The 21,674-nt window shown below is 32.0% G+C and overlaps 3 protein-coding genes across 7 annotated transcripts; 1 reads left to right on the forward strand and 2 right to left on the reverse strand.

Moving 5' to 3' along the window:
• Positions 1 to 6,098: 6,098 nt before the first annotated feature.
• LOC141711011 (uncharacterized) lies at positions 6,099 to 9,093 on the reverse strand. 3 transcript variants are annotated; one of them, XM_074513474.1, is made up of 9 exons: positions 8,953 to 9,093; positions 8,710 to 8,764; positions 8,339 to 8,434; positions 7,853 to 7,935; positions 7,139 to 7,248; positions 7,010 to 7,046; positions 6,863 to 6,914; positions 6,634 to 6,747; positions 6,099 to 6,264 (listed from the first exon to the last, which is right to left on the reverse strand). In XM_074513474.1, the coding sequence occupies exons 5-9, from the start codon at positions 7,180 to 7,182 to the stop codon at positions 6,251 to 6,253; spliced, it is 261 nt and encodes an 86-aa protein (XP_074369575.1). In that variant the 5' UTR covers positions 7,183 to 7,248; positions 7,853 to 7,935; positions 8,339 to 8,434; positions 8,710 to 8,764; positions 8,953 to 9,093; the 3' UTR covers positions 6,099 to 6,250. The 3 variants fall into 3 exon arrangements, 1 of the variants encoding a protein (XP_074369575.1); XR_012571181.1 differs by lacking the exon at positions 8,339 to 8,434; XR_012571182.1 differs by lacking the exons at positions 7,139 to 7,248; positions 8,339 to 8,434.
• Positions 9,094 to 11,393: 2,300 nt separating this feature from the next.
• On the forward strand, positions 11,394 to 18,860 carry LOC141713213 (protein BCCIP homolog). Of its 3 annotated transcripts, XR_012571892.1 has the most exons (11): positions 11,394 to 11,552; positions 14,349 to 14,563; positions 14,739 to 14,812; positions 14,920 to 15,144; positions 15,469 to 15,678; positions 16,279 to 16,344; positions 16,484 to 16,576; positions 16,650 to 16,706; positions 17,124 to 17,221; positions 17,349 to 17,895; positions 18,485 to 18,860. XR_012571892.1 is itself a non-coding variant. In XM_074516520.1 (10 exons), the coding sequence occupies exons 2-9, from the start codon at positions 14,416 to 14,418 to the stop codon at positions 17,217 to 17,219; spliced, it is 969 nt and encodes a 322-aa protein (XP_074372621.1). In that variant the 5' UTR covers positions 11,394 to 11,552; positions 14,349 to 14,415; the 3' UTR covers positions 17,220 to 17,232; positions 17,349 to 17,707. The 3 variants fall into 3 exon arrangements, 2 of the variants coding, with proteins under 2 accessions (XP_074372621.1, XP_074372622.1); XM_074516520.1 differs by lacking the exon at positions 18,485 to 18,860 and having other exon boundaries at positions 17,124 to 17,232; positions 17,349 to 17,707; XM_074516521.1 differs by lacking the exons at positions 14,349 to 14,563; positions 18,485 to 18,860 and having other exon boundaries at positions 11,423 to 11,552; positions 17,349 to 17,707.
• A 423-nt stretch (positions 18,861 to 19,283) lies between these two features.
• On the reverse strand, positions 19,284 to 20,729 carry LOC141711012 (tetraspanin-15-like). The gene is made up of 2 exons (XM_074513475.1): positions 19,934 to 20,729; positions 19,284 to 19,824 (listed from the first exon to the last, which is right to left on the reverse strand). Exons 1-2 carry the CDS (start codon positions 20,597 to 20,599, stop codon positions 19,528 to 19,530), a joined length of 963 nt encoding a protein of 320 aa, XP_074369576.1. The 5' UTR covers positions 20,600 to 20,729; the 3' UTR covers positions 19,284 to 19,527.
• Between the last annotated feature and the right edge of the window lie 945 nt (positions 20,730 to 21,674).

The following is a 21,674-nucleotide window of genomic DNA, read 5'->3' on the forward strand; positions in this document are numbered from 1 at the left end:
CAAGACTGTTGAATATGAAGACATGATCAAGTTGCTGGGGAGATATCTGAAAGATGCTGAAACCAAGTTGCCCAAAACTCAAATCAATACTAATGGTGACTTGGATGTGATGAGCAGAAGAAAGATGATCATAAACCTTCTGGCTCAAATCCAAGTTAACCTTCAGGGGTAAGTGGCAGCAAGACAGAAGACAAAAAGAGTGATGGCAAGAAAAGGGGAGATGAAAGAAGAAAGAAGAAGAAGGAAGATGGAGAAGGCTCAAAGAAAAATGTCCTATCAATCCAAATCCAACAAACTCAAACCTCTAAACCTGCAAACTCAATACTTAAAATACCAATCACCTCTAGCCAAACAACCCTAAAGAAAATCTCAAACCTACCTTCATTCAACCTACCAATAAAAACTCATTTCAAAACTGTTGGGAGCAAACCTAAAAAGATGCAAGTTGAAAAAAGGGCCATCTGGAATTGCTTTGATCAGACTGATTTTCTACTTTTAAATTGGTGCATCACATATGATGACTACTTTCAACAATTAGCTGAAGAAATAGTTAGAGTTTGGGTTGTATCATTGAGGGAAGTCGGAATCTACTATCAAGATGGCTCCTTCACTCAACTTGGCAGAGATTTAATAGACACACTTTTAACCACATAAATCAAAAGGGTGATTAGCTTAATGAAGGAAAAGGATATTAGTAAAAGGGCATGGAGGGTTGTGATGTGTGTATGGATGAAAGTAAGAGATGAAAGAAGAGCAAAAGCAAAGGCTGAAAAGGAAGAAAGGGATAGGAAGTATGCAACAGAAATTTCCATGTTTGAACAAAGATCAAATGAGCTCAAGGAAAAGGGGATGAGCAGAATTTTTAAGGATGGACACTTTCTGAACATAAAGGTTGGCAGATTCTCAAGATTCAGATTTGGTTACTTGAATGGTTATTCATTGGATGATTGGATCAAGCTTGTGGAAGCTCTAAGAGGGACTGAAATCATAGAGGAACTTCAAGTGCTAGTAAATCTTAAGGACCTTATTAGAAATGAGTCAGGCTATGAGAATTTCATGTAATAAATGTACTTATCAAACTCATGTAATCACTCAGTGTATAAAAGCTGTATTTGTATTATGTCAATTTTAAGTAACCTTTTATTATCTCATTGTAACTTGAGGTTAGTCTTGCTGCCAGACATGAATTTTTGATAATCAATCTTCTCACAATTTGGGGTGATTGTTGTGCAAGACATGTCTGTACCGTAACAAGACTAAGTCACATTGACAACCCTAAGATTTAGTTGTATGATAGTCTAAATGTCTAAATCTGTATTTTGTATTATATTACTTGAGTATATAAAAATGGTAAAGATCAGACTGGAGTATTTTCTTGTAAATAGTCTCAAGCCTAAGAATAAACTCTGGAAGAAGATCAACCGGATCATGCCTCAGAGAAAATGTGAAGAAGCTTGGAGTTAAATAAATCTGTTTTAGGAAAAATGATCTAAGTCAAGATATCTACAAGTCACAGATCAAGTCATATAGAGAAGTCATTCGAGAACTCCATAATGACTTATCGAGAATTCCAAATTGGCTTATATAGAAGTCCCAGAGATATCGAAAAGTCAAATGAAGATATGAAGATTGGAGATATCGATAATTCAATCTCTCATTAGAGATCTCAGAGATATCTACAAGTCAAAATGTATAAAGAGATCTCTGAGATATCGACCAGTCATTTTGCATATAGAGAACTCAAAGATATCAACAAGTCAAAATGAAGATATGAAGATCGGAGATATCGACAAGTCAATTTCTCATTAGAGATCTCAGAGATATCGGCAAGCCAAAACGCTTATAGAGATCTCAGAGATATCGACAAGTCATTTCCACATGCAGAGTTTTGGAGACCTCGATAAGCCAAGTTCACTTATAGAGAATTAAGAGACCTCTACAAGTCAAAGACACTTATAGAGAACTAAGAGATCTCGATAAGCTATTATACTTATCGAGATGTCAGTTCTCTATACAACAAACTAGTGATCTCGATATGAACATCAAGTATAGAATACAGACAAGTTAAAGATTCAAGATTATCAATCAACAAATGATTTAATCACTTAGATTGAACAGTCTACAAAAGCAGCTTGAAGAGTGCAAGATCAAGGGCCAAGATTAACTGACAAAGGAAGGTCACAGACCTACACGATTTGCAAAGATTCACTAAGCCATAAATGGAAAGCTTTAGAAATAACTTAAAATATGGTTTAGTACATCTTATTGCATGTTGTGTAAACCTGTGTTTACTAATCTATAAAGTAAACACTGGTCCTTTATTTTTAAGAGTAACAAACAGATCTAGATTTTCTTGTACTCTCTCAAGATAGAAGCTGAGTTCTTTACTTATAAAAGAACCCAAAAATTTGTAGTAAGACATACTTAATTTTAATACAAAGTTAAGTGAGTTTTGAAAATACTGTGTTTGTTGTTCATGCTTTATTAATTCTGTCAAACACAATATCTCTACGAATTAATCTGCTTTGTTCACCATCCATAAAAGTTTCAAAAAGGCTACAAATATATAAAACACATGCATCCCCCTCTGTCTTACACTCAATATCTAACAGGTTAGTAGGAGCATGATAACATTTCTTAAAATATATGTGGATGACATACTAATAATAAGAGATGTCGTACCAATGCTAAATAAGTCAAAGTATGGTTATTTAGGAAATTCTTTATAAAGGAATTGGTAATGGCTTCCTATGCAATAGGAATAAGAATATATAAGATAGATTAAACCAAATGTTAGGCTAAACCCAAGGTACATATATCAATTATATGCTAAGAAGTGTAGCATGGATAACTCCAAGAAATGACTCAAATGAATATGTCATGAGTTAATTTCTCCAAGATAATGTCTTTCAAAGACATCTGAGGAGAAATGAAGTATACGTAGGATCTAGTATGCTTTGGCAATAGAATCTTTCGAGTACGAGATGCATTGTAAAAGGCTTGACGATCGCATACTCGCTAGGTGTGATAAACGAACGTCTTTCTAATCCTTGAGAAGAGTAATAGTAAGCTGAATAAATTCCCTTAAATAATTTGGAAGAATTTTGGACATTTTTCTTGATTATGATGGGTCCAAAAATGAAAATTGAGTGTCATAAACAGTATGATTTTTAAAGGCCAGTGATAGAGAATCCATGTTAAAATAAGTGTTAATTCTGAATGGATAAGAAGTTTGTTGAAAGAATTCCAAGCACTTTAAGATAATTGATTCCGTAGCGAAAGGATAAAGAAGTTCCAAAAAAAGGGGTTCTTTGAATCGTGAAACTTGTATTTTACTTGTTAGATATGGTTCCTAGCATTGAAGTCATAATTTTGTATAGGTACAACATAGATTGTTAATGCATACTAAACTCCAAGTTGTAACACTTTTATATTAAATGTGAGATCGTTGAAAGTAGAGATTTCTAAGTCAAGGTTGACTAGGACACCCATAATAACATACTAAACTCCATTTACTAAGCTGTTAATTTAAATCGCTTTGTTCTCCATTAAGAGAAGTTTTGTATAAGATATCAAGATGATGGTTTTAGTACAAGTGGGAATTGAAGGGCGTGTGTCCTAAATTCAATCATGGATGATGAGTTAGACGATACTTTGTTTAATCTTATTTAAGTTTATTTAAATTAATAAAATAGTTATATATTTTATTACGGGTTTTATCAATTTAAAGTGTTTAAATCAAATGAACCATGGTTTAGAGTAAAACTTTTATGGATTATGATAAGATCATAATTATGAAACCTGAAAGTTGAAAACTCTAAACTTAAATAGTTCATTGGCGTATGATAACTAATTGGTAGTTAGTAATCCACAAAGATCAGTACATGCTATGTTTGCTTCATTATGAAGGATGTTTGTTCTCGTACAAATTTGTATAGTGATATCATAGCTAGTATGTTGGTGCTTATTAGAGAATAAGTTTACTGACCATGACTCGCACAACTGAACAATTAACGGAGTTCACTCACATGTCAGTAATTGTTCACATAATAATAGTTGTATAAGTGTCCTTAGACTTGAGGTCATCATAGTCATCTTATGTACACTGAACTATACTTTGGTTTAGTTCTTAGTCTACAAGGACAATAATAAGAGCTCTTCTGGGTATAGGCATTTGTACACGAAGATAGTAGATGATCAGTAAATGATCTGCTCCTTCTAGTGAAAGAAAAGAATGTCTTATGCTATTCCACTTTTGCTAGTTCAGGAATCTTTGGCCAGAGTGAATGAAATTAGAAAGAAGTTTCTAATTTGTATTAAACAGAACTAGGCATAATGAACAGGAAAATATGTAATTAAATTAGATAGTCTTGTCACGAGATCCATGCTTGTATTTAATCGGGATATTGTAAGGTAGAATTAATTTATTATACTCTAACTATTCACTAAATAGGTTCTTGGTATTCTAAGCAGTGGATTCATATTATCTGAACAGTCGCGATAATAAATATGATCAATTTATTAATGGTATTTAATAAATTAAAGAATTCATATAAATAATAATAAAATGGTTTTATTATTATTTATTTCTACTACCGACTTTAATATTGAACCTACAGGATAACACCATAAAAGAGAATGATCTATTGGTAGATGAGTTAATTAATAATAGCTAGTCATCATTTATTTATGAAATAAAAAATTGATTAACAATTTTTTATAATTAACTAAATATGATTTAATTTATTATACATTAATTACAATAAGTTATTATTATTATTAATTAAGAAGTTTTTTTGTGAAATTAAATTAGCGAGAAAATTATTTTTCTAAAGAGTTTGAAAAAACAATTAATGATTAAAAGAGTTTTAATTATTAATTAATGGATTAACAAGATTAAACAAAATAAGGGGTTCATAATTATATATAATTTTGTGAAAAAATTTTAGCTGATAATTTTGTTTATAAATATACTATTATAAACCCTACTAGTCTAACCCGATTTTTAAGACTTATCAAGTGAGATGTAACCCTAATTTTCTTTACACCCTTCGTCCTTCATCCGACGATCCGAGTTCTTGGTGGATACCGAGTGCTTCGCACATTAGGGAGCAACTACTACGAGTGTATATTCATTATTTGTATATTGCTTTCAAGGTTAGTAATCAATTGAATGACTATATTCACGAATTGTAATTAATATGAGTTTTATGTGATTTAAATTCATCAATAAAATTCATCAATAAGAAGGTACCGCAACTAGTTTTAATCTCGGCTGCAAAACTAGTTGATAAAACATTCAAAAATGATCAAAAATCACATATCGTAGAAATTCAAGCCAATTCACTATCCAAAACCTTATTCACAACTCAAAACAACCAAAAATAGGCAAATCAATTTCAAACTTACAATACGTTAAAAGTTCAAAATCTGCAACATATTTTACAACTAAAAATAACCAAATTTACACATTTTTTTAATCTAATAAATCAGCAAACATTTAAATTGAATATGATAAGAAATAGTAAATCTAAACTTTTATTGTGAAGAAACATGCCTCAATTTGGAGAGTACTTGTAGTTTCTACTATTAAGTTTTGTTATCTGATTTAGATTCCGATGAAGACACACAAAGAACCACTACACCATAAAATGCCTACTGCAACACCAAAAAAATGTTGCATTAGGGGGTAAATATGTTGCTCTTGCCCCACTTTTAAGCTAAGGTAACATTTTCTTAAAGACAGGTTTTTCAATGTTGCCTTAGGGGTCTAAGGTAACATCTTTGGTGCCTAAGGCAATATCGTATTTAATGTTACTATAACTTGCTATTACAACAGAAAGAGAGATCAGTTGTAACTTGTTTTTTATGTTACCTTAGAGTTCTAAAATGTTTTTAAAAAAGTGGGACCCATATTAGGCCCCATTGTGGCATGTGGGCCACTTGTTCTAGTATCAAAGATGTACCTATGATAACATTTTAACAAATATTATAATATTTGTACCAAGACTACTGTAACACTTATCAAGTTAATGTATAAATTTACACATAAAAAATGAAAAATCGCTATTGAAATGAATACAATCTATTGTACAAATATAAAGTATACAACACAAATTTAGTATATCCTGAACTTCATAATTTACCCATTACAACTATCTCAAGTTTACAACCTCAAAAATAACTAATTAAACCACCTAATTTAACATCCCAAAACTTGACCCTGAACCGATCAGAAGTCCACTTCCTGCTAGTACCATGAAGCTTTTTCCAATCATGATGTAAAATAAAAAACTGTATTAGTAAAATAAAAAACTGTATAAAACTTTAAACGGTAGCAATCTTACAATAGCTTCATTTCTGTATAACTCCATAAGCAGGGATAAGTCTAGAAGATATGATTAATCAAAAAAAATGCATTTAAAAGAAAATAAGCTTAGTATGGAACATCTGTACATAAAGGATGCATTTACAAGAATAAAGAAATTTAAAAAAGACTTTCACATAACTTCGATATAATCTAGTAAAACAGCCCCAATCTAAAAGATAATACAAGTATAACTAGCACACGTTGATCTAATAACCTTCAGGGATTAAACTTTGAAGACATAATTTGAAGCATAATATATTTACCTAACTCTTTTCGTACACCAATTTGACGACCAACGAATGTAAAGATTCTACGGTTAACCAACATTTTAATAGCAAGAAAATCATAACCAAGGTAGGTTAGCCGGAAACCATCATCTACAAAACAGAGTACCGAGAAAAAATTAGCTGTGTGAGTCTCGCTATCTTCCAAAATTTGATTTTTATACTTGCTAATGAAAAATGCACTAAAAAGTACATTTGATTAACTTACATTTGGAAGAGTCATGGTGTAACAACTTGTGCTTGAGCAAGTTCTTCATCACCTTGTAAATGCCTCCATGTCTGTAATATATAATGTATATAAAGAAAAATCTAAAATACAAAAAAGGATTGGAAGAAAAAATATAGATTTGCTTACTTGAGAGAAGCTATACGTGAGTAGGTACAATATCATGCTGAAAAATAGTAAATAAAAGTTAGAACCTTTAAACTCTCGAACCACACACTACAATGCAGATATTTTATTAGTAGTACGAGAAATAAATACATTGCGCATTCCCATTTCAACAGCAGTAAGAACCCTGAAATCATCTTTGGAGAGATATCTCAACACATTCACATCCAGCTTCATTTATGCTGGTTCTGTTCTTCGTTTTCCTTAACATGTTACTTGCAGTACTTAGTAGAGTCAACACTCAAAATAAAACATATAATTTAAAAAGATAAAATGGCTATAAGTTGTGAACGAAATTATAAAATAACCTAAAAGCTATTCCCATACTGAAATTATAAAGTGAGTGGCAACTGAATTAGTTTTATATGAGTTGGCTCCTTATGTTCTTGATTTGAGCAAGTCCCTAAGAGAGCCGTAGATAAGTGTATATAACCCGTATCGGTTTTTTGTCAACTTGGCTGTAGATGCTTAGTTAAAGGAGAAGAACCATTCTTTTGTTACAACTACATAACTCATCAAGGTACAGAGACCACGAAATTCTGGAATCAAATACTACACACTCAACCTTGTCTGACATTTATTTTATTATTTATATCTAAATATCATAATTTTTCTACAACATAATAATAGTTGATAGCTAATTTTCCATGAGTAAGCTATAATAATAGTTGATAGCTAATTCTCACAAAAGTTATGTTCCATAAATTTGAGAAAAAGATTGGTTCACAAGCTCTGAGGAACTAAAACTAATCAAGTGTCACGAGTATTCGAACTGAAAACCGTAAAATATAGATATCCATTACATACCTAGCGACAGTGTACCAGGACTAGCAATGGGACTTGCAATCCACCAAGCCATCTTGATATTAAAGTATGAGGTCACCAATTACCTAAATACATTCAATATTTGGATCACATCAGTACTCATGGTAGAGTGGTGCAGTAAAAAAGAAGTTAACAATATACAAAACAAAATGCGATCTTTTTTTGCTTTTGCTAAATCCTGTTTTGAAGACCTGATTACGCACAAAACAACCTAATGTATAACAATAACTTCCTTTTTAATATAGACGAGAAATTTACTGTAATGAATAAATCAGAACTAAAATAAAAACATAACCTTTTTTTACACAAAGAAAACTAATAAAAACCAGCCAAGAACTTGTCTTACAAACTTTTTCCAAACATAAAATCAAACTTACGTTTTACTAACACAAAACAAGTAAACCAATATCCAACTTTGCCATTTTCCAAAAACTAAATCTACAGAATATAATCTGAATTACAGTTAACCTGAGGTTTTTTATCATCAGGCCATTCAAGTGATTGTAATCTTATAGAAGTATAAAGGCCTCCAAATCCACCACCAAGTATGCACACCCTTTGACTCTGTAACATATACGAAGTATAAAGGAACAATTATAAATTACTTAAATGATTCTCCTCAGACTTCTGCTTTCAAATATGTCTTAATACTTTCCAACTAGGTAAGAGTAACTAAATCTTATTTTTTTTATGGTTTCACTTGCATTCAAGTAACAAATTACATATAAACAGAAAAGGAGAGAAGCAACAGAGAACATAAAACAATAATACAAACACAGAAAATAATATACATATATACAAACAAGCATATATCAAAACCTTTTTATGATTTCACTTACACAAAATCTCTAAATCTTAAACAAGCACCAAATCTGAGCAATCTCCAACTAAATCCTGATATCAGAGGGAGAGAGAGAGAGAGAGCATATAAGTAAATAGATCAATTCAGTTTAACCAAATCGAAGAACCCCTAATTTGAAGAACCAAACCCATAAAAGCCCAAGTTTGAGTAATCGATAAAACTATAAAACCATAGCCTCAAAACCTAATTCGAGGAAACGTGAGAGAGACAAATAAGATACCTAACAAATATAAACATAGATGGAGAAAAATAGAGATTATCCCAAAAATCCCCTACTCAATATCCCTTCAAACATAGCCCCATTTTAAATAATAAAATGGAATCAATTGAACTCAAATATAGCATCTGTAATTTGAAGAAATTAAAATTATTTGAGAAAGAGGGAGAGAGAGGAAGAAAGAGAGAGTTGTACAGATGATATTGAAACAAGAGGGGTGAAAAAGATTATAGGCGGCCTTTAGCGAAAAAATGAGCGCGTTTTTTGCCGTTCTGAGATTTGGTTTCTAATAATTCACCAGTGGGCCTATTTATATTTATGTGTATTTTATATATTCTATTGAAAATTTTCAATTTAATCAATAAACATCGTAATTAATATTTAAAAGTATTAACTGATTTATCAAATAAGTTTTTATTTATTTTAAAATGTAGAAATACTGTAACGTATTTATTTTTCTAAATCAAAATTAATTTTTAGTTTTTAATTAATATAAAAACTAATAGCATAAATTTATAAAATAAGATCATATTTATACTATTAAAAATATAAACTAAATTATATTGAAAATGCTTATTTTTATGATAAATGTATTTATTACTTTCATGAAATTTAGAAATTTCTAAATTTGAAATAATGTATAAATTTTCTTTTTGGGTAATATATTAGTTTATTAATAATCTAAGGCAAAATTATTCATGTATGTTGCAATGCTCAATAAATTTTATCTAAGGCAACATCAAGTTTGCAGTTAAGGTAACACCAAAACCATAATGTTGTAGTAGGCTAAAAGTAACATAGCTAAGGTAACATAATTAAGCAACATCCATGACGAGGATGTGGCAATAGGACTTTTATGGTGTAGTGAACGATTGATGAACATAATTATGAATATGATGCTTTGATTTATAGCTTCATAGAAGTTGAAGTTTCCCGCTGCTAATCTACAAAGATACAACTATTTTAACAACTCTTATAATTATTTTTTATTAATTTTATATAATAATGTATTTTTTGTAATTTATAAAAACAAAATCATATATTAAAAATAATTTTAGAAACTAACAGTAAAGTAACTAGGAGGGAGCAATTTTCGATTCTGAGAACCGAATCGAAAAGAACCGAAATTATGATTCCAGTTCGGGTCTTTATTAATTCCGGTCCAGTTCGGTTCTTAGTTATCCAAAAAATTCAGTTCTCGTTTTGGTTCAGTTTGGTTCTTAACTTCCTAAAACCGTAAAAACCTGAATCAAACCGTATACAAATAAATATATAATATAATTTATTATATATATATATATATTTTTTTTCATTTATAATATAATAATAAACTTCAAACAAAATATTATTTTATACTATATTATTCATTAGATTAAATAAACATAATGTTTCGATCAATTTTACAAATATATTTGTTATTAAATCTTTTAAAGTAGTCAAATGAAAATAATCTACTACTAATAAAATTTTACTAAATTATCCTTAATAAATAATCGAGATTATTTACACTTAAAAATATTAGAATAAAAATTATTTAAAAAATATATAAACATGGAATAAAATAAAAATTCGGTTCTTAACCGAACCCAACCGAGATTTACGATTTGGTTTTGACTCGATTCTTCTAAATATATGGGTACAGTCCAATTCGATTCTTGAAATATTTCTATTTTAGTTGATTGCAGTTCCGACTGGTTGTTGTAAAAGTAAACTCTTGAGTTTTAAAAATGGTGGAAAACAAGTGGAAGATAAATAAAATAGTTTCACTTTTATTTAAAATCATGTTACAAAATTTTTAAAAGGAACGAAAACAAGTGGTGATAAATGTAAACTTTACATACTTTATCTTCAAAAATTTCATTCCATTTTTGGGATGAAAGTACTTTACCTCTATATTAGTTAATTCATTCCCTAATAAAAAATCGGGAGCAAAACCTAAAGTCGGCGGTGTACGCGGGTAGGGTTGGGCGAGTTAGAGGTATAAATCGAACCAACCCAATTAATTTGTTTTTAAAAAAATGAACCTGTGAATCAAAAAAATTATTTTCAACTCAATCATTCTCTTTATACATTGGGTTGGGTTGGTTCGGGTTGGTTTGGATTAAAACTCGAATAAAATTATTTAAATATTTTTAGGAGTCAAAATTACAAAGAAAATTAATCAAAAGTTGAAGTATACCCCATAATTTAACATAAGACAAATATTATTGAATATTACACGTACTGTGTTCTTTTATAATTTAAAGTCAATAACTTATGGTGTGTTATTCGTAAAATAATAATTTTATTTCGAATATATTATTTATTACAATAAATACATAAATTAAAATTTCAAATAATAATATTATAATTATAAAATCGGGTTGAGTTAGGTTAGTAATGATTTAAAATTTTTAAATCTTGATCCAAATTCGACCCCGTCGGTCAAGATAAGGAGGGGATTGCGTTTTTGCGATTTGGTCGGGTTTTTTATTGGGGCCTACCTAAAGTAACGGTAGTTTAAAAAGAAACCCCCCTTATAATAACCCCCGGTTCCTGCGCAGGGACACCAACCCATCGAGGGTTTAACCAAGGAATTAAACTCATACATATAGCCCAGCCGCGTAAGTCCCTTATTGTATTCTATCTCAATTTGATTGAAGTAGTTATCAACACTTTTTGTGATATATGGATTAACATATTATTCATTGATTTTGACTTTGCCTTCTCCTTTTTCTTTTTTAATATTGTTTTTAATGTATATGTCATTTAAGTTTATTGCACACCAAGTGTTTGATACATCTCCTCTACAAGTGTTTGAATTTATTTAAATTCAATAAATTGGATGGAGAAGAGTGTTGAAATAGTCCCAGACTGAGAGTAGCTTTGAAAGGGTTTGTGTTTGAGAGTTTAGGAAGAGAATATGTTGAATTTTTTACTTTACTGTGGTTGCTAGTTCAAAGAATTATACTAAGATTCTTACTAAGTACTAAACTCACCTAAGATAACTTGAAAAACTTTCTTATAGGAGCTAGAATGGTTTATGTCGAGTTGAATGCAATTAAATCACTGTGTATTTTGTTAAAGTATAAGTCGGGGATGCTACTAGAATTTTGGAGGGTCAGGCATCAGTCATGTAACTAATTAGGAGCATAGTACGGGTGCTATAAGGAACACGAGATAAACCTTAACAAAGAAACATGTCCAGAATTTAGCAAAGAAGAAGAAAAATGTCCAGATTGTTGCATATCCATGGACAAGTAAAACAAGGATATTATAATATTTTTATTTTCATTTTATCATTTATTTATTAGGGGACCCAAAAAAATCTTTGTGCTAGGCCTAAGAGTCCTCAGGGACAGTCTTGATAATATATTGCTTATGATATGCTCAACCATTTCTGCGTACCGGATGTTGCTCCTATTCCAAGTCCCTCATCCAACCTTTTTGACATATTGTTCTCTTGTGCCCACAGCACATAATTTTTGACTGGCACATGAAACAGCTGCTTTCTTTACTGAACGAGTGAATACATGTACTCTTTGTTGAAAATTACATAGAAATTATCCATGGTGTTCATTGATCATCAGAGGCAATCAATGGGTTGGAGTTAGGAACATAATTTTGCTTCTAAATAATGAAGTTAAAAAGGCGTTTTCCCCAGTAGCCTTTAGCCTCAACTAAAATTTCATCAAATCTTCATCCTTTGGAACAATTATAAAGCAAAATCCAATTCATAGAGAAAACACGGTGAATGTAGTATTTCTTTATCTTTTGGAAGGGCTGATTTAGGGTTTTGAACTGTGCTTATTTTTCCAATGTGGTATATTAGTCATTCGCATTTGCTCCAACTCTTTTTCTTCTTATTGTTTATCTTCTATTTTCCCCTTAAAATTGGGAATCCCGGATAGAAGTCACGCTTTCATTTTGCCTCTCTAATTTTCTTTGCTCATCATTTCTTTTTAGGCTTCATCTTTTACTTTTTTACATACCCTCAGTGTTATTAAAGGCAAAAAGCGCAACGAAGCGTGAGGGGTCTCTGAGGGGTCTCCTATAGCTTAAGCAAAAAGCGCAAATCGAAGCGCAGACTTTTGTAAAAAAAGTGCTCTATATAAAATAAAATATTTTTTTATATATAGCTATATATATTAAGAATTTAAGATCCATGTAAACACTTGACATACTACTAATAATTATAGCCTTAAAAGATTGAACTACACCAATGTTTCATACTACTTAAAGCTATCAAGCATGGGGGTAAAATTTAAATTTGTCCATTAACATCTTCCTCGCCCAAATACTCCCACTCTTCATCAGAACAAGAAACGAGACTCTTATTCTGCACAAACTCAATCTCCTCTTCTTCAATCTCATATTGAACATCCTCATCCTCGATCTCGTCAATGCGTACAAGAAGATCCAGAATTCATGTTTGCATTTTTCGCTCTTGATTGTGACCTTGATCTATATAGTGGCTCTAGAACACCAGAAGCATTATAAATATCATTATATGTTAAGTCATCTTCTTCATCTAATACGTAGTCATTCTCAGATTTTCCTCTAATCCTTTTGGTTAGTCATTCATTACTTTCATCAATATTATTAACAATATAGGATCAATGATCTAATATTTTGTTTTATAATGGGCTTTAAAAAAGGCCCAATAATTTAAAGACCAAACCAACTGTATAAGTTATATCAGATCTTATAAAAAGTACACATCTAAACAAACGCCCACTTTTTCATAGCTTTTATACGCTTCTCGCTTCATCAAAAAGCGCGCTTAAGCAGGGCTTTTGAATTGACTCTGGGCTTTTTATAAGCGAAGCCCAACAGGTGCGCTTCGCTCCGCTTTTCGCTTAAGCTGCACTTTATGCGCGCTTTTGATAAAACTGCATACGCTCGTATGGCCTTATATGTCCTCGTATGCAATTAGAGTTATTTGATATTTCATTAAATACTCACTTTTATATAAAATTATAAACATTATAAGACACTGTAAAGCAGAAACCGAGGTGGAGGGGAAGAATCCAAGGGAGTATAGGGTGTGAAAGCAGATATAATTGGTCGACTATATGGTTGAAATTCTGAGTAAACAGTAAAGCAGACAGATTATTGAACTTTATTAAAAACCTAGTTTTTTTTATAGTTTATTAAAAACCTAGTTAAGCTTATAACATTTTGAATACAACAATTAAACTGGAAAATCTGAGACTAGCAATGCAAGCCAACTGGAAAACTTCTTATCAAGCCATGTTTAGTGGTTTGAAGCCTGCTATATTATCCCAAAGAAACTAGTTACTGTAAATGAATTGATCTACTTCTGTATATTTTGGTCTGTTCACTAGCCTTGAGTAGTCTCAAATCACACAAACCTTACTCGTTCTTATTGTAAAATTCTCCCTTTTTGTTGCATTCAGTGTGATCCGCCGAGAAATTTGACGTGCTAAGTAGCTTTTGGATTGCAAGATCCACTATCAATTCATTATGCCCCGAAAGTTAACAAGACGACTGAGATCTCATCCAGTCACTTTCTCCCGCTTTTCTCGTACACTGGCCCTTGCCTCTCTTTACAAGGTCAATCGCAATATTCGTAACTCCAAAAATAGTAGGCATGCTCCACCCGTCTCTTCTGGTAACTATAATGCAGTAGTTCATTTGATGAGTGTTTTACCTAGTGATGTACTGATGTTTGTCTAATGTCTTTTTATCTCATCCTTTAATTACTTGTTGCCATCATAGTCATTCCGATTACAGTTTCTTAATTTCATTAATATCTACTTGTAGTAATTCTGTTGACATGTTTTCAGATAAGGGTGGTGTAGACCTAGCCATGAAAAATAAGAATACACAACCTGAATCTTCTGATGATGAAGAGTTCGAAGTAAGCTACTTATAAGACTACAATAACTTCTACAACTGGTATTTGTGTTTCTGGATACTATTTTCATTTAGTTATTATTTCTATAATATCTTGTCTCATTTTTGAAGGGAAGTGTCCAAGCAGAGTTTGCCTTCTTTGATCCAAAGCCGGATGACTTCCATGGTGTTAAGGTCCTCCTGCAGAACTACCTTGATGATAAACAGTGGGATGCGAGTGGCCTAACAGACTTGATACTGGCACAAACCACTGTAGGGACTGTCGTTAAAATTGAAGAAGATGAGGATAATGGAGTATATGCAGTGGCCACTGTCTTGAACTTGGGAAGATACAAGGCAAGTATCGTATCTACATATATATGTCTATATACAGAGAGGGACGTATAATTATCCTTTAGGAGCCTACTTAATCTATCCAATTAGGACTTTCACTTCGTCTTGTAAAAAAGAGTTGCAATCTTCATGATGTTATAATTTTGTCCACTGAATGTATGGTACTTGCACATGGTGATGGAAATGGGAAAATAATGTATTTTACTTAGTTCGCTACTTCTACTATGAAGTTTTGGGACTGTGGCATCTATTTAAATAAAGACTAGTACGCAGGAAAAGTTTTTAAATGCACTATATTATACAAGTCTACATCTTTTCTTTGACCAGGATCACAAGTGCATAATGGACATCAAAGAATTCCTGCTTGAAGTGTGCCAAGAGAATAGCATACAGCAGAACATTAAGTCCATGTTGGGAGAGAAAGCGCAAGATGTGGGACTATTGATCTCTCAGCGTGTTGTAAATCTACCAACTCAGCTTTTGCCACCACTTTATGATGCTCTGTTTGATGAAGTTTCCTGGGCAACAGAAGATGAGGTAGATGATAATCCTGTTACAATTCATGTTATGGCTAACCTTTGTCCCCCTTCACCTCTGCCATTCTTTTTTCTTTTTTTCCTTTTCATAAATGTGAAATTTTTTACGTATATAGGCCTGGGTGTTTGTCGGAAAATAACTTGATTTTGGAAAGTATTATCGAAAATTATTTTTTCAGAAAATGATTTCTGGCAACATATATTCCTATTTTTGACTGGCATGACAAACGTGTTAAAAATGGTGAGAAAATGTTCAATTTGCAGTACATTTTCCTCTTTCGTGGGAGGAAGTGATTTTCCGGACACTCATAATATTTTTTTAAAAAAAAAGAATTTTCCTGTGGAAAGTATTTTATTTTCCTTAACCAAACTAACACAGGAACATCAACAAATGCAGGAAAATTAGATATCATGAAATTATTTTTCTTGACCAATCAGAAAGCAGAAGCCTTAATATCATTATTTTCCATATCGAATTTGTGAGAGATCTTGGAAGATGATCTTGATCTCTTTTATTGAAAAACAAAATTCTTTGAATCAAATTTCAATTAGACTTTCAATCTCTCATGTACGTTAACATTTGTTGTTTCTCTTTCTGAAGCCGACAAAGGAATTGAGAAGTTCATTTTGTTTCAAGTATTACTTGTTTGTTAGCAAGATATATGAGGTAATTGATACTGATATTTTTTCCTTGTGATTGTATTTATATTATTTACTGATACTTTTTCCTTGTGATTGTATTTATATTATTTATCTCCAAGTGATCCATAAATGGCCTAAAAACTCTTCTTGATCGTTATTTGCAGCATAAGAAAATTAAGAACAAACATGATGGTACAATTAGCACCAGTGAAGAAGCTATTATATATACTAAGCCAGAAGAAGAAATTTTACACGAGGTATTTACGTTTTGAATCTCGAGAACACACTGTATCGTTATCACGTGTAAATATTTCTCCAACTTTGTTGCAGCTCTGCTCATGGTCGTTCAAATTTCCTCTGCGCACTCAACAACATACAGCTCACGAGGTAAGTTTTCTTACTGATTAACATACGAACCAACTCAATACAACCTTGCCCATAAGGAGAAGAAAGTTGTACTCTTCTCTTGATTTTTGATTACGAGAGTTTTAAGATCTACACACATTTGCTCAATAATTATTAATTAATAAGTGCATGTACTGTAATATGCATACCTTATTGTTCATTCTGAATAAAATAATATCAAAGTCAGCAAAATTTTAAGTCTTTTTATGACAGGGAATAGTTGTTGCAATACTCTTGTTGAATTGCAATTACTTTTGTTTAGTGAGAAATCGAGAGCCATCTTGCAAAATTTGCTGTTGTGCAATATTATTACTCAAGTGATGCCCTGTTGTACTAGTACAACCATCAGTTTTGAAACAGTTTTCAGTTTTTGCTCAATTTGTGCACATATTGTTACAGCTTAAAAACTACAGGATAGTGGGTTTAGTCATGGCTGTTGAAGCAACCAAAGTTTCCACATTCAGAGAACAGTTGCGGAGTTTGATAGATGAATGATGGTATCACTGAAGTTGGGTTTTTTTTTTTTAATTTCCTGTTTTGTTCAAATTTCTTGAGACAAGAAATTATGAATACTCAATTCTGAATCCTCCTGTAATGTTTTTCTTCTTTTTCCTTTTTTTGCAGTGTAAGTTTTAGTTCTCGAATTGGGTTGATGCCAGTCTGGTAATGCTTGCAAGAGCCAAGAAGTATTGCCAAAGGATGCTTGCTGGGAATTTTTCTGCCATATGGTAATAACTCATATGCAGATTTCTGGAAGGAGTGTGCTCTTTTTTTCTAATTATTAAAAAACTCTAAATTAAATATTGATCTATAATTTTGAAATGGAGGCTTTAGGGGTCATATTTAATTTCAAACGCTATTCACCCGTGTAGGAATTTTTGATGATTATTTTAGTACGGCCTTTTTTTTATAATCATGTTAAGTATAGAGTTCCGAACTACATCCATATTATCAAAACTATGCTTCGAAGCAGCTTACATTCATGCCCAGTTGAGTATAACATATCGTAATCCTCCTGGTGGTAGTTTGAAAGGATTTTCTTACAGCATAAACCTGAACAGGCAAATTTAAATTTTGAGGTACACCAAAGCAAATAGACATATAGCATGTCTCTTTTCCATTGCGGTCGCCCGTGCGTGCACAGACTCATTTAAAAATGGTTATTCCTAAGGTAAAATCTTTCTACTGTAGGTTGTTTTTCAAAGTTAATTGCTAAATTATGTAGATTTATAGACTTATTAGGTTTAATTGTCTGGGTCTATTTTCAGTTTAACTCTCTAGTTGATTAGATTTTAGTCAAGTATGCTGAAATAAGCGGAATCGATGATTTGTAATGTAGAAAGGTTTGTCGACTTAATGTTGTGTAATTTTGCAATCTAATTAATGTCGTAAATCTAAAACTACAAAGTTAAGTCGTTTATTTTAGGAAAATAATCTATAGTATAGTTAACTGTACATTTTACCCTTCATTTTTAAAATGGAGCGAATTGGCTATATATTTTTACCGTTCATTTTAAAAATGTTGCATACGGCTAAATATTTCTACAGTAGACAATCTTTTTTTACTTACAAAGGTTTAACTTTACAAAACTGGTGCTTTTACCTGGGATTGGAGGTTCAAAACTATTCTCTTGTTAAGTGGAGAATAATAAAATTTGTACAGTATAACCAAGTTAAGCTTTATCGAGCAAAATATTACGGCCCAGTAAAGTAAAAGAGGAAAGATCCAACTTATACATACATACCCAATGTTTTCATAGGCATGGACGATTATTTTTGTGAGTTGTCAACAAAAGGCGCGCAACTGGTAGCGGAGTTTGGGAAAGGATTGAGCTAGTTTGCAATTTGGCTGGTCTTAAAAAATTGGTTATTTGTTTTGGGTGATCATTTGAAATAGAATAGAGATCATAATTTCAAATAAAACATTTGAACACCGGCTGTTTGATTTTGAGTGATGTACCCAAGTACCTTTACTCTAGTAACGGGTAGGCAGTTTAATATAACTCAATTCTGCTAACAAATAATTGTTATCTGTGGTTGAGTTATTGTTCCAACATGGAGAAGGTTAGGAGCACGAATGTTGGTGTGTCTGTGTCATTAATTATGAAATTAGAATGATAAAATATTAATTAATTATGTTTCCGGGTTTGACATGTATGTTATGTTTGGTTTGAGTAAGGAATTTTACACTACAAAAATGGGTAAAGTTTGAAAAATTTCATTCCAGACAGAAGAGTTTAAGGAGATTTGCTTCATTCCCCACCGGCCACCACCCATTTTGTAACCGAACTTCAGCATTGAAATTTTGTCTCTTTTCAAATCTCCTCACCCTGTCAAAAAAATAAAAAATAAAAATCCTCCTCCTAACTCTGTTGTTTCCCTTTTATTTTCAACCATTACATTTCCATTGTTCCAAACTCAACATAAAGTTATTAATTTCTCGACTGCTTGGCCATGCCTGCATTATTTATTTTCTCTTGTTTAATCTTTATAAAACCAGAAACTATAAGAAAGATAATTGCGTGTTTGGTAAAATTTGTCTCAATCTAATTACCTGAATACTTGAAGTTTCAGTGTTCATAATCATAAGAAAGATACAAGTGTAACCAAAAGTCTAAATTATGGAATGCAACCAAATACACATGACAAACACGAAGCACCAAGCTAGATGAGGTTGATTATCCTCCATAACCACCAAAAATGAAATAAACTGCTGTTGATTGTACGCCAAAGCAATGTAAATTAAGTGCTGCAAACAAAATACCTTAAAAGGGTCCAGTTGTAATTGCAGAAAAAAAAACATCTATCCTCCATAGCTCTCTGACATTGCAACAATGAACAGAAACAGATGCACGATAAAGAGTAAGCTGGCAACTGAAATCAATAAAGATCCCAATATGATCCATTTTTTCCCGATTGTTCTTCTATATCCTTCTTTGCAGCTGTTGCAGTTGTAACATAAAATGGTTTCTTGATTTGTCCACACATCACAGTCACTGTTAAGTGCTCTACTCTTATCTTCTATCCCTTCTCTTCTTTGCCAGTATGTCGCGTTCACGTACTCCATGTTACAACTTGCTGGCGGCCTACAGCATCCCGACTGAAAAATGTCCCAAACTAGTTATCCGGTACGCATGTGTTACGTATACATGAGTGCATCATGCTAAATTACTGAAAACAATAAAGACTCAGTTCTTACGAATATATACCTGAACTGGTGACAGTCTTTTTACTGAGTAATCGTAAGACTTGATCATACTCGTTCTGTATGCTAAAATTTGACAGATGCTTTTGTCGTACAAGCAGGATTTAATTGTGCTCCAACGATTTGTGTCATATATATTCAGCTTCAGTCGCTGAGGAGAACCAGGCATAGATCTGCTCTCCGTCTTAAATCCTCCAACTAGCCCAAGTCCCAAAATAAACACTACTATCACCGGGATCATAACTAAGATTAATGCGGGCATTCGTAACAACGGTTTCGTGATCATGAACAATGCCACACCATTTAATACAAGTAATACTGCTAAAGCAGAAATGATGCCAATCAATAGCTTATTCATTTTTAACAGATATTCGCAGTCATATCCATCACGCATGAAAATTAACCACGCAATCAAAGCAATTATGGGGAGGGATAGAAGGAAAGCTAACATGAATAGTCTATCCTTCATAAATTTCATTTTGTGTTTAGGTTCTTCTGAGTTCACCATTTCTGTGTGGATTGGGGGAGTTTCTTCTTTAACAGGAGGTGGTGGTAATGATGGTGGTGGTGTTGGTTCGGGTTCGGGTTCGGGTTCAGGTTCCTGTATTGGTTCTGGATCTGGTTGAGTGGGAGTTAGTGTTTGGTGGGAATGTGTATGATCATTAGACATTTTGGATGTTAGAATTTGAAGAAGAAACTTTAAGACAATGTTGTATCCTAATGGCCGACTAGTTAGGGTTCAGGTGCTGACTGAGTTTCACATTTTAAGGGATCGGATAGGTAGATTTTGACTGCATCCAATCTTCCTAAACCAAATTATACGGATCAGTCAATTTTATCCAATATCACAGATTCACATTTTTTGTCTCTACATAATTATCCCATCCGAGCCAGCTAACCAATATTTGTATAAAGGAAACCCAGCTAGAAAACTTACCTGATTAAATTTATTAAATTAATAGGGTTTTTCTTGCTAATGGATTTTAATTTTTTATATGTTTAATTAACCAACGTGAATAAAATATTACTCGTTCCGTCCCATTCAATTCTACACCGTTTTTTTTATGTTTGATACGCATATTAACCTGAATATAAAGCATACTTTCACAATTTATTTTTAAAATTTTATTTTTTTTATATTAAATTTCAAACATTAAATATTTTTCTAAGAAAAAAAATTAAAATTATTTATGAAACTATACTTTAAACAAGTATTAAAATACATGCCGAACCCCATCTCATTCTATACAATTTGTTGGGACAGGGTATAATAAAAAGTACTCCCCCGTCCCATTGGGTTGTTTATATTGGGAAACGGGAGGATCAGCACGCATTTTAAGACTCCCGTAAAATTTGGTTTCCTTAATAATTTTAAATATTTTTTCTTTTAAATAAAAATATAATGTTTAAACTTTTTTTTTAAAAAATTATAGAACTATATTTTATAATATCGTTAAAATACGTGTCAAACATGAGACAAAAGTACGTAAAGAATCCAGTGGAACAGTGGGACAGGGGGAGTAGTTCTTACATTTTTGATTAACAATATAATCATCTAATGTTCATGTTAATTTTTTTTTTTTTTATCATTTTCTAATTTAGCTATGACACTATTGATCACACCAATTGACCAACTATAAACAACTAATCTTGAAAATTATAGTTAATTTTTTCCAAATAGTTGTGACTAGGGGTGAGCATCGGTCGGTTTGGGCTTGGGCGGTTTGGAGGGTCCAAACCGAACC

Source organism: Apium graveolens, chromosome 3, assembly GCF_009905375.1.
Source record: "Apium graveolens cultivar Ventura chromosome 3, ASM990537v1, whole genome shotgun sequence".
Lineage (NCBI taxonomy): Eukaryota > Viridiplantae > Streptophyta > Magnoliopsida > Apiales > Apiaceae > Apium > Apium graveolens.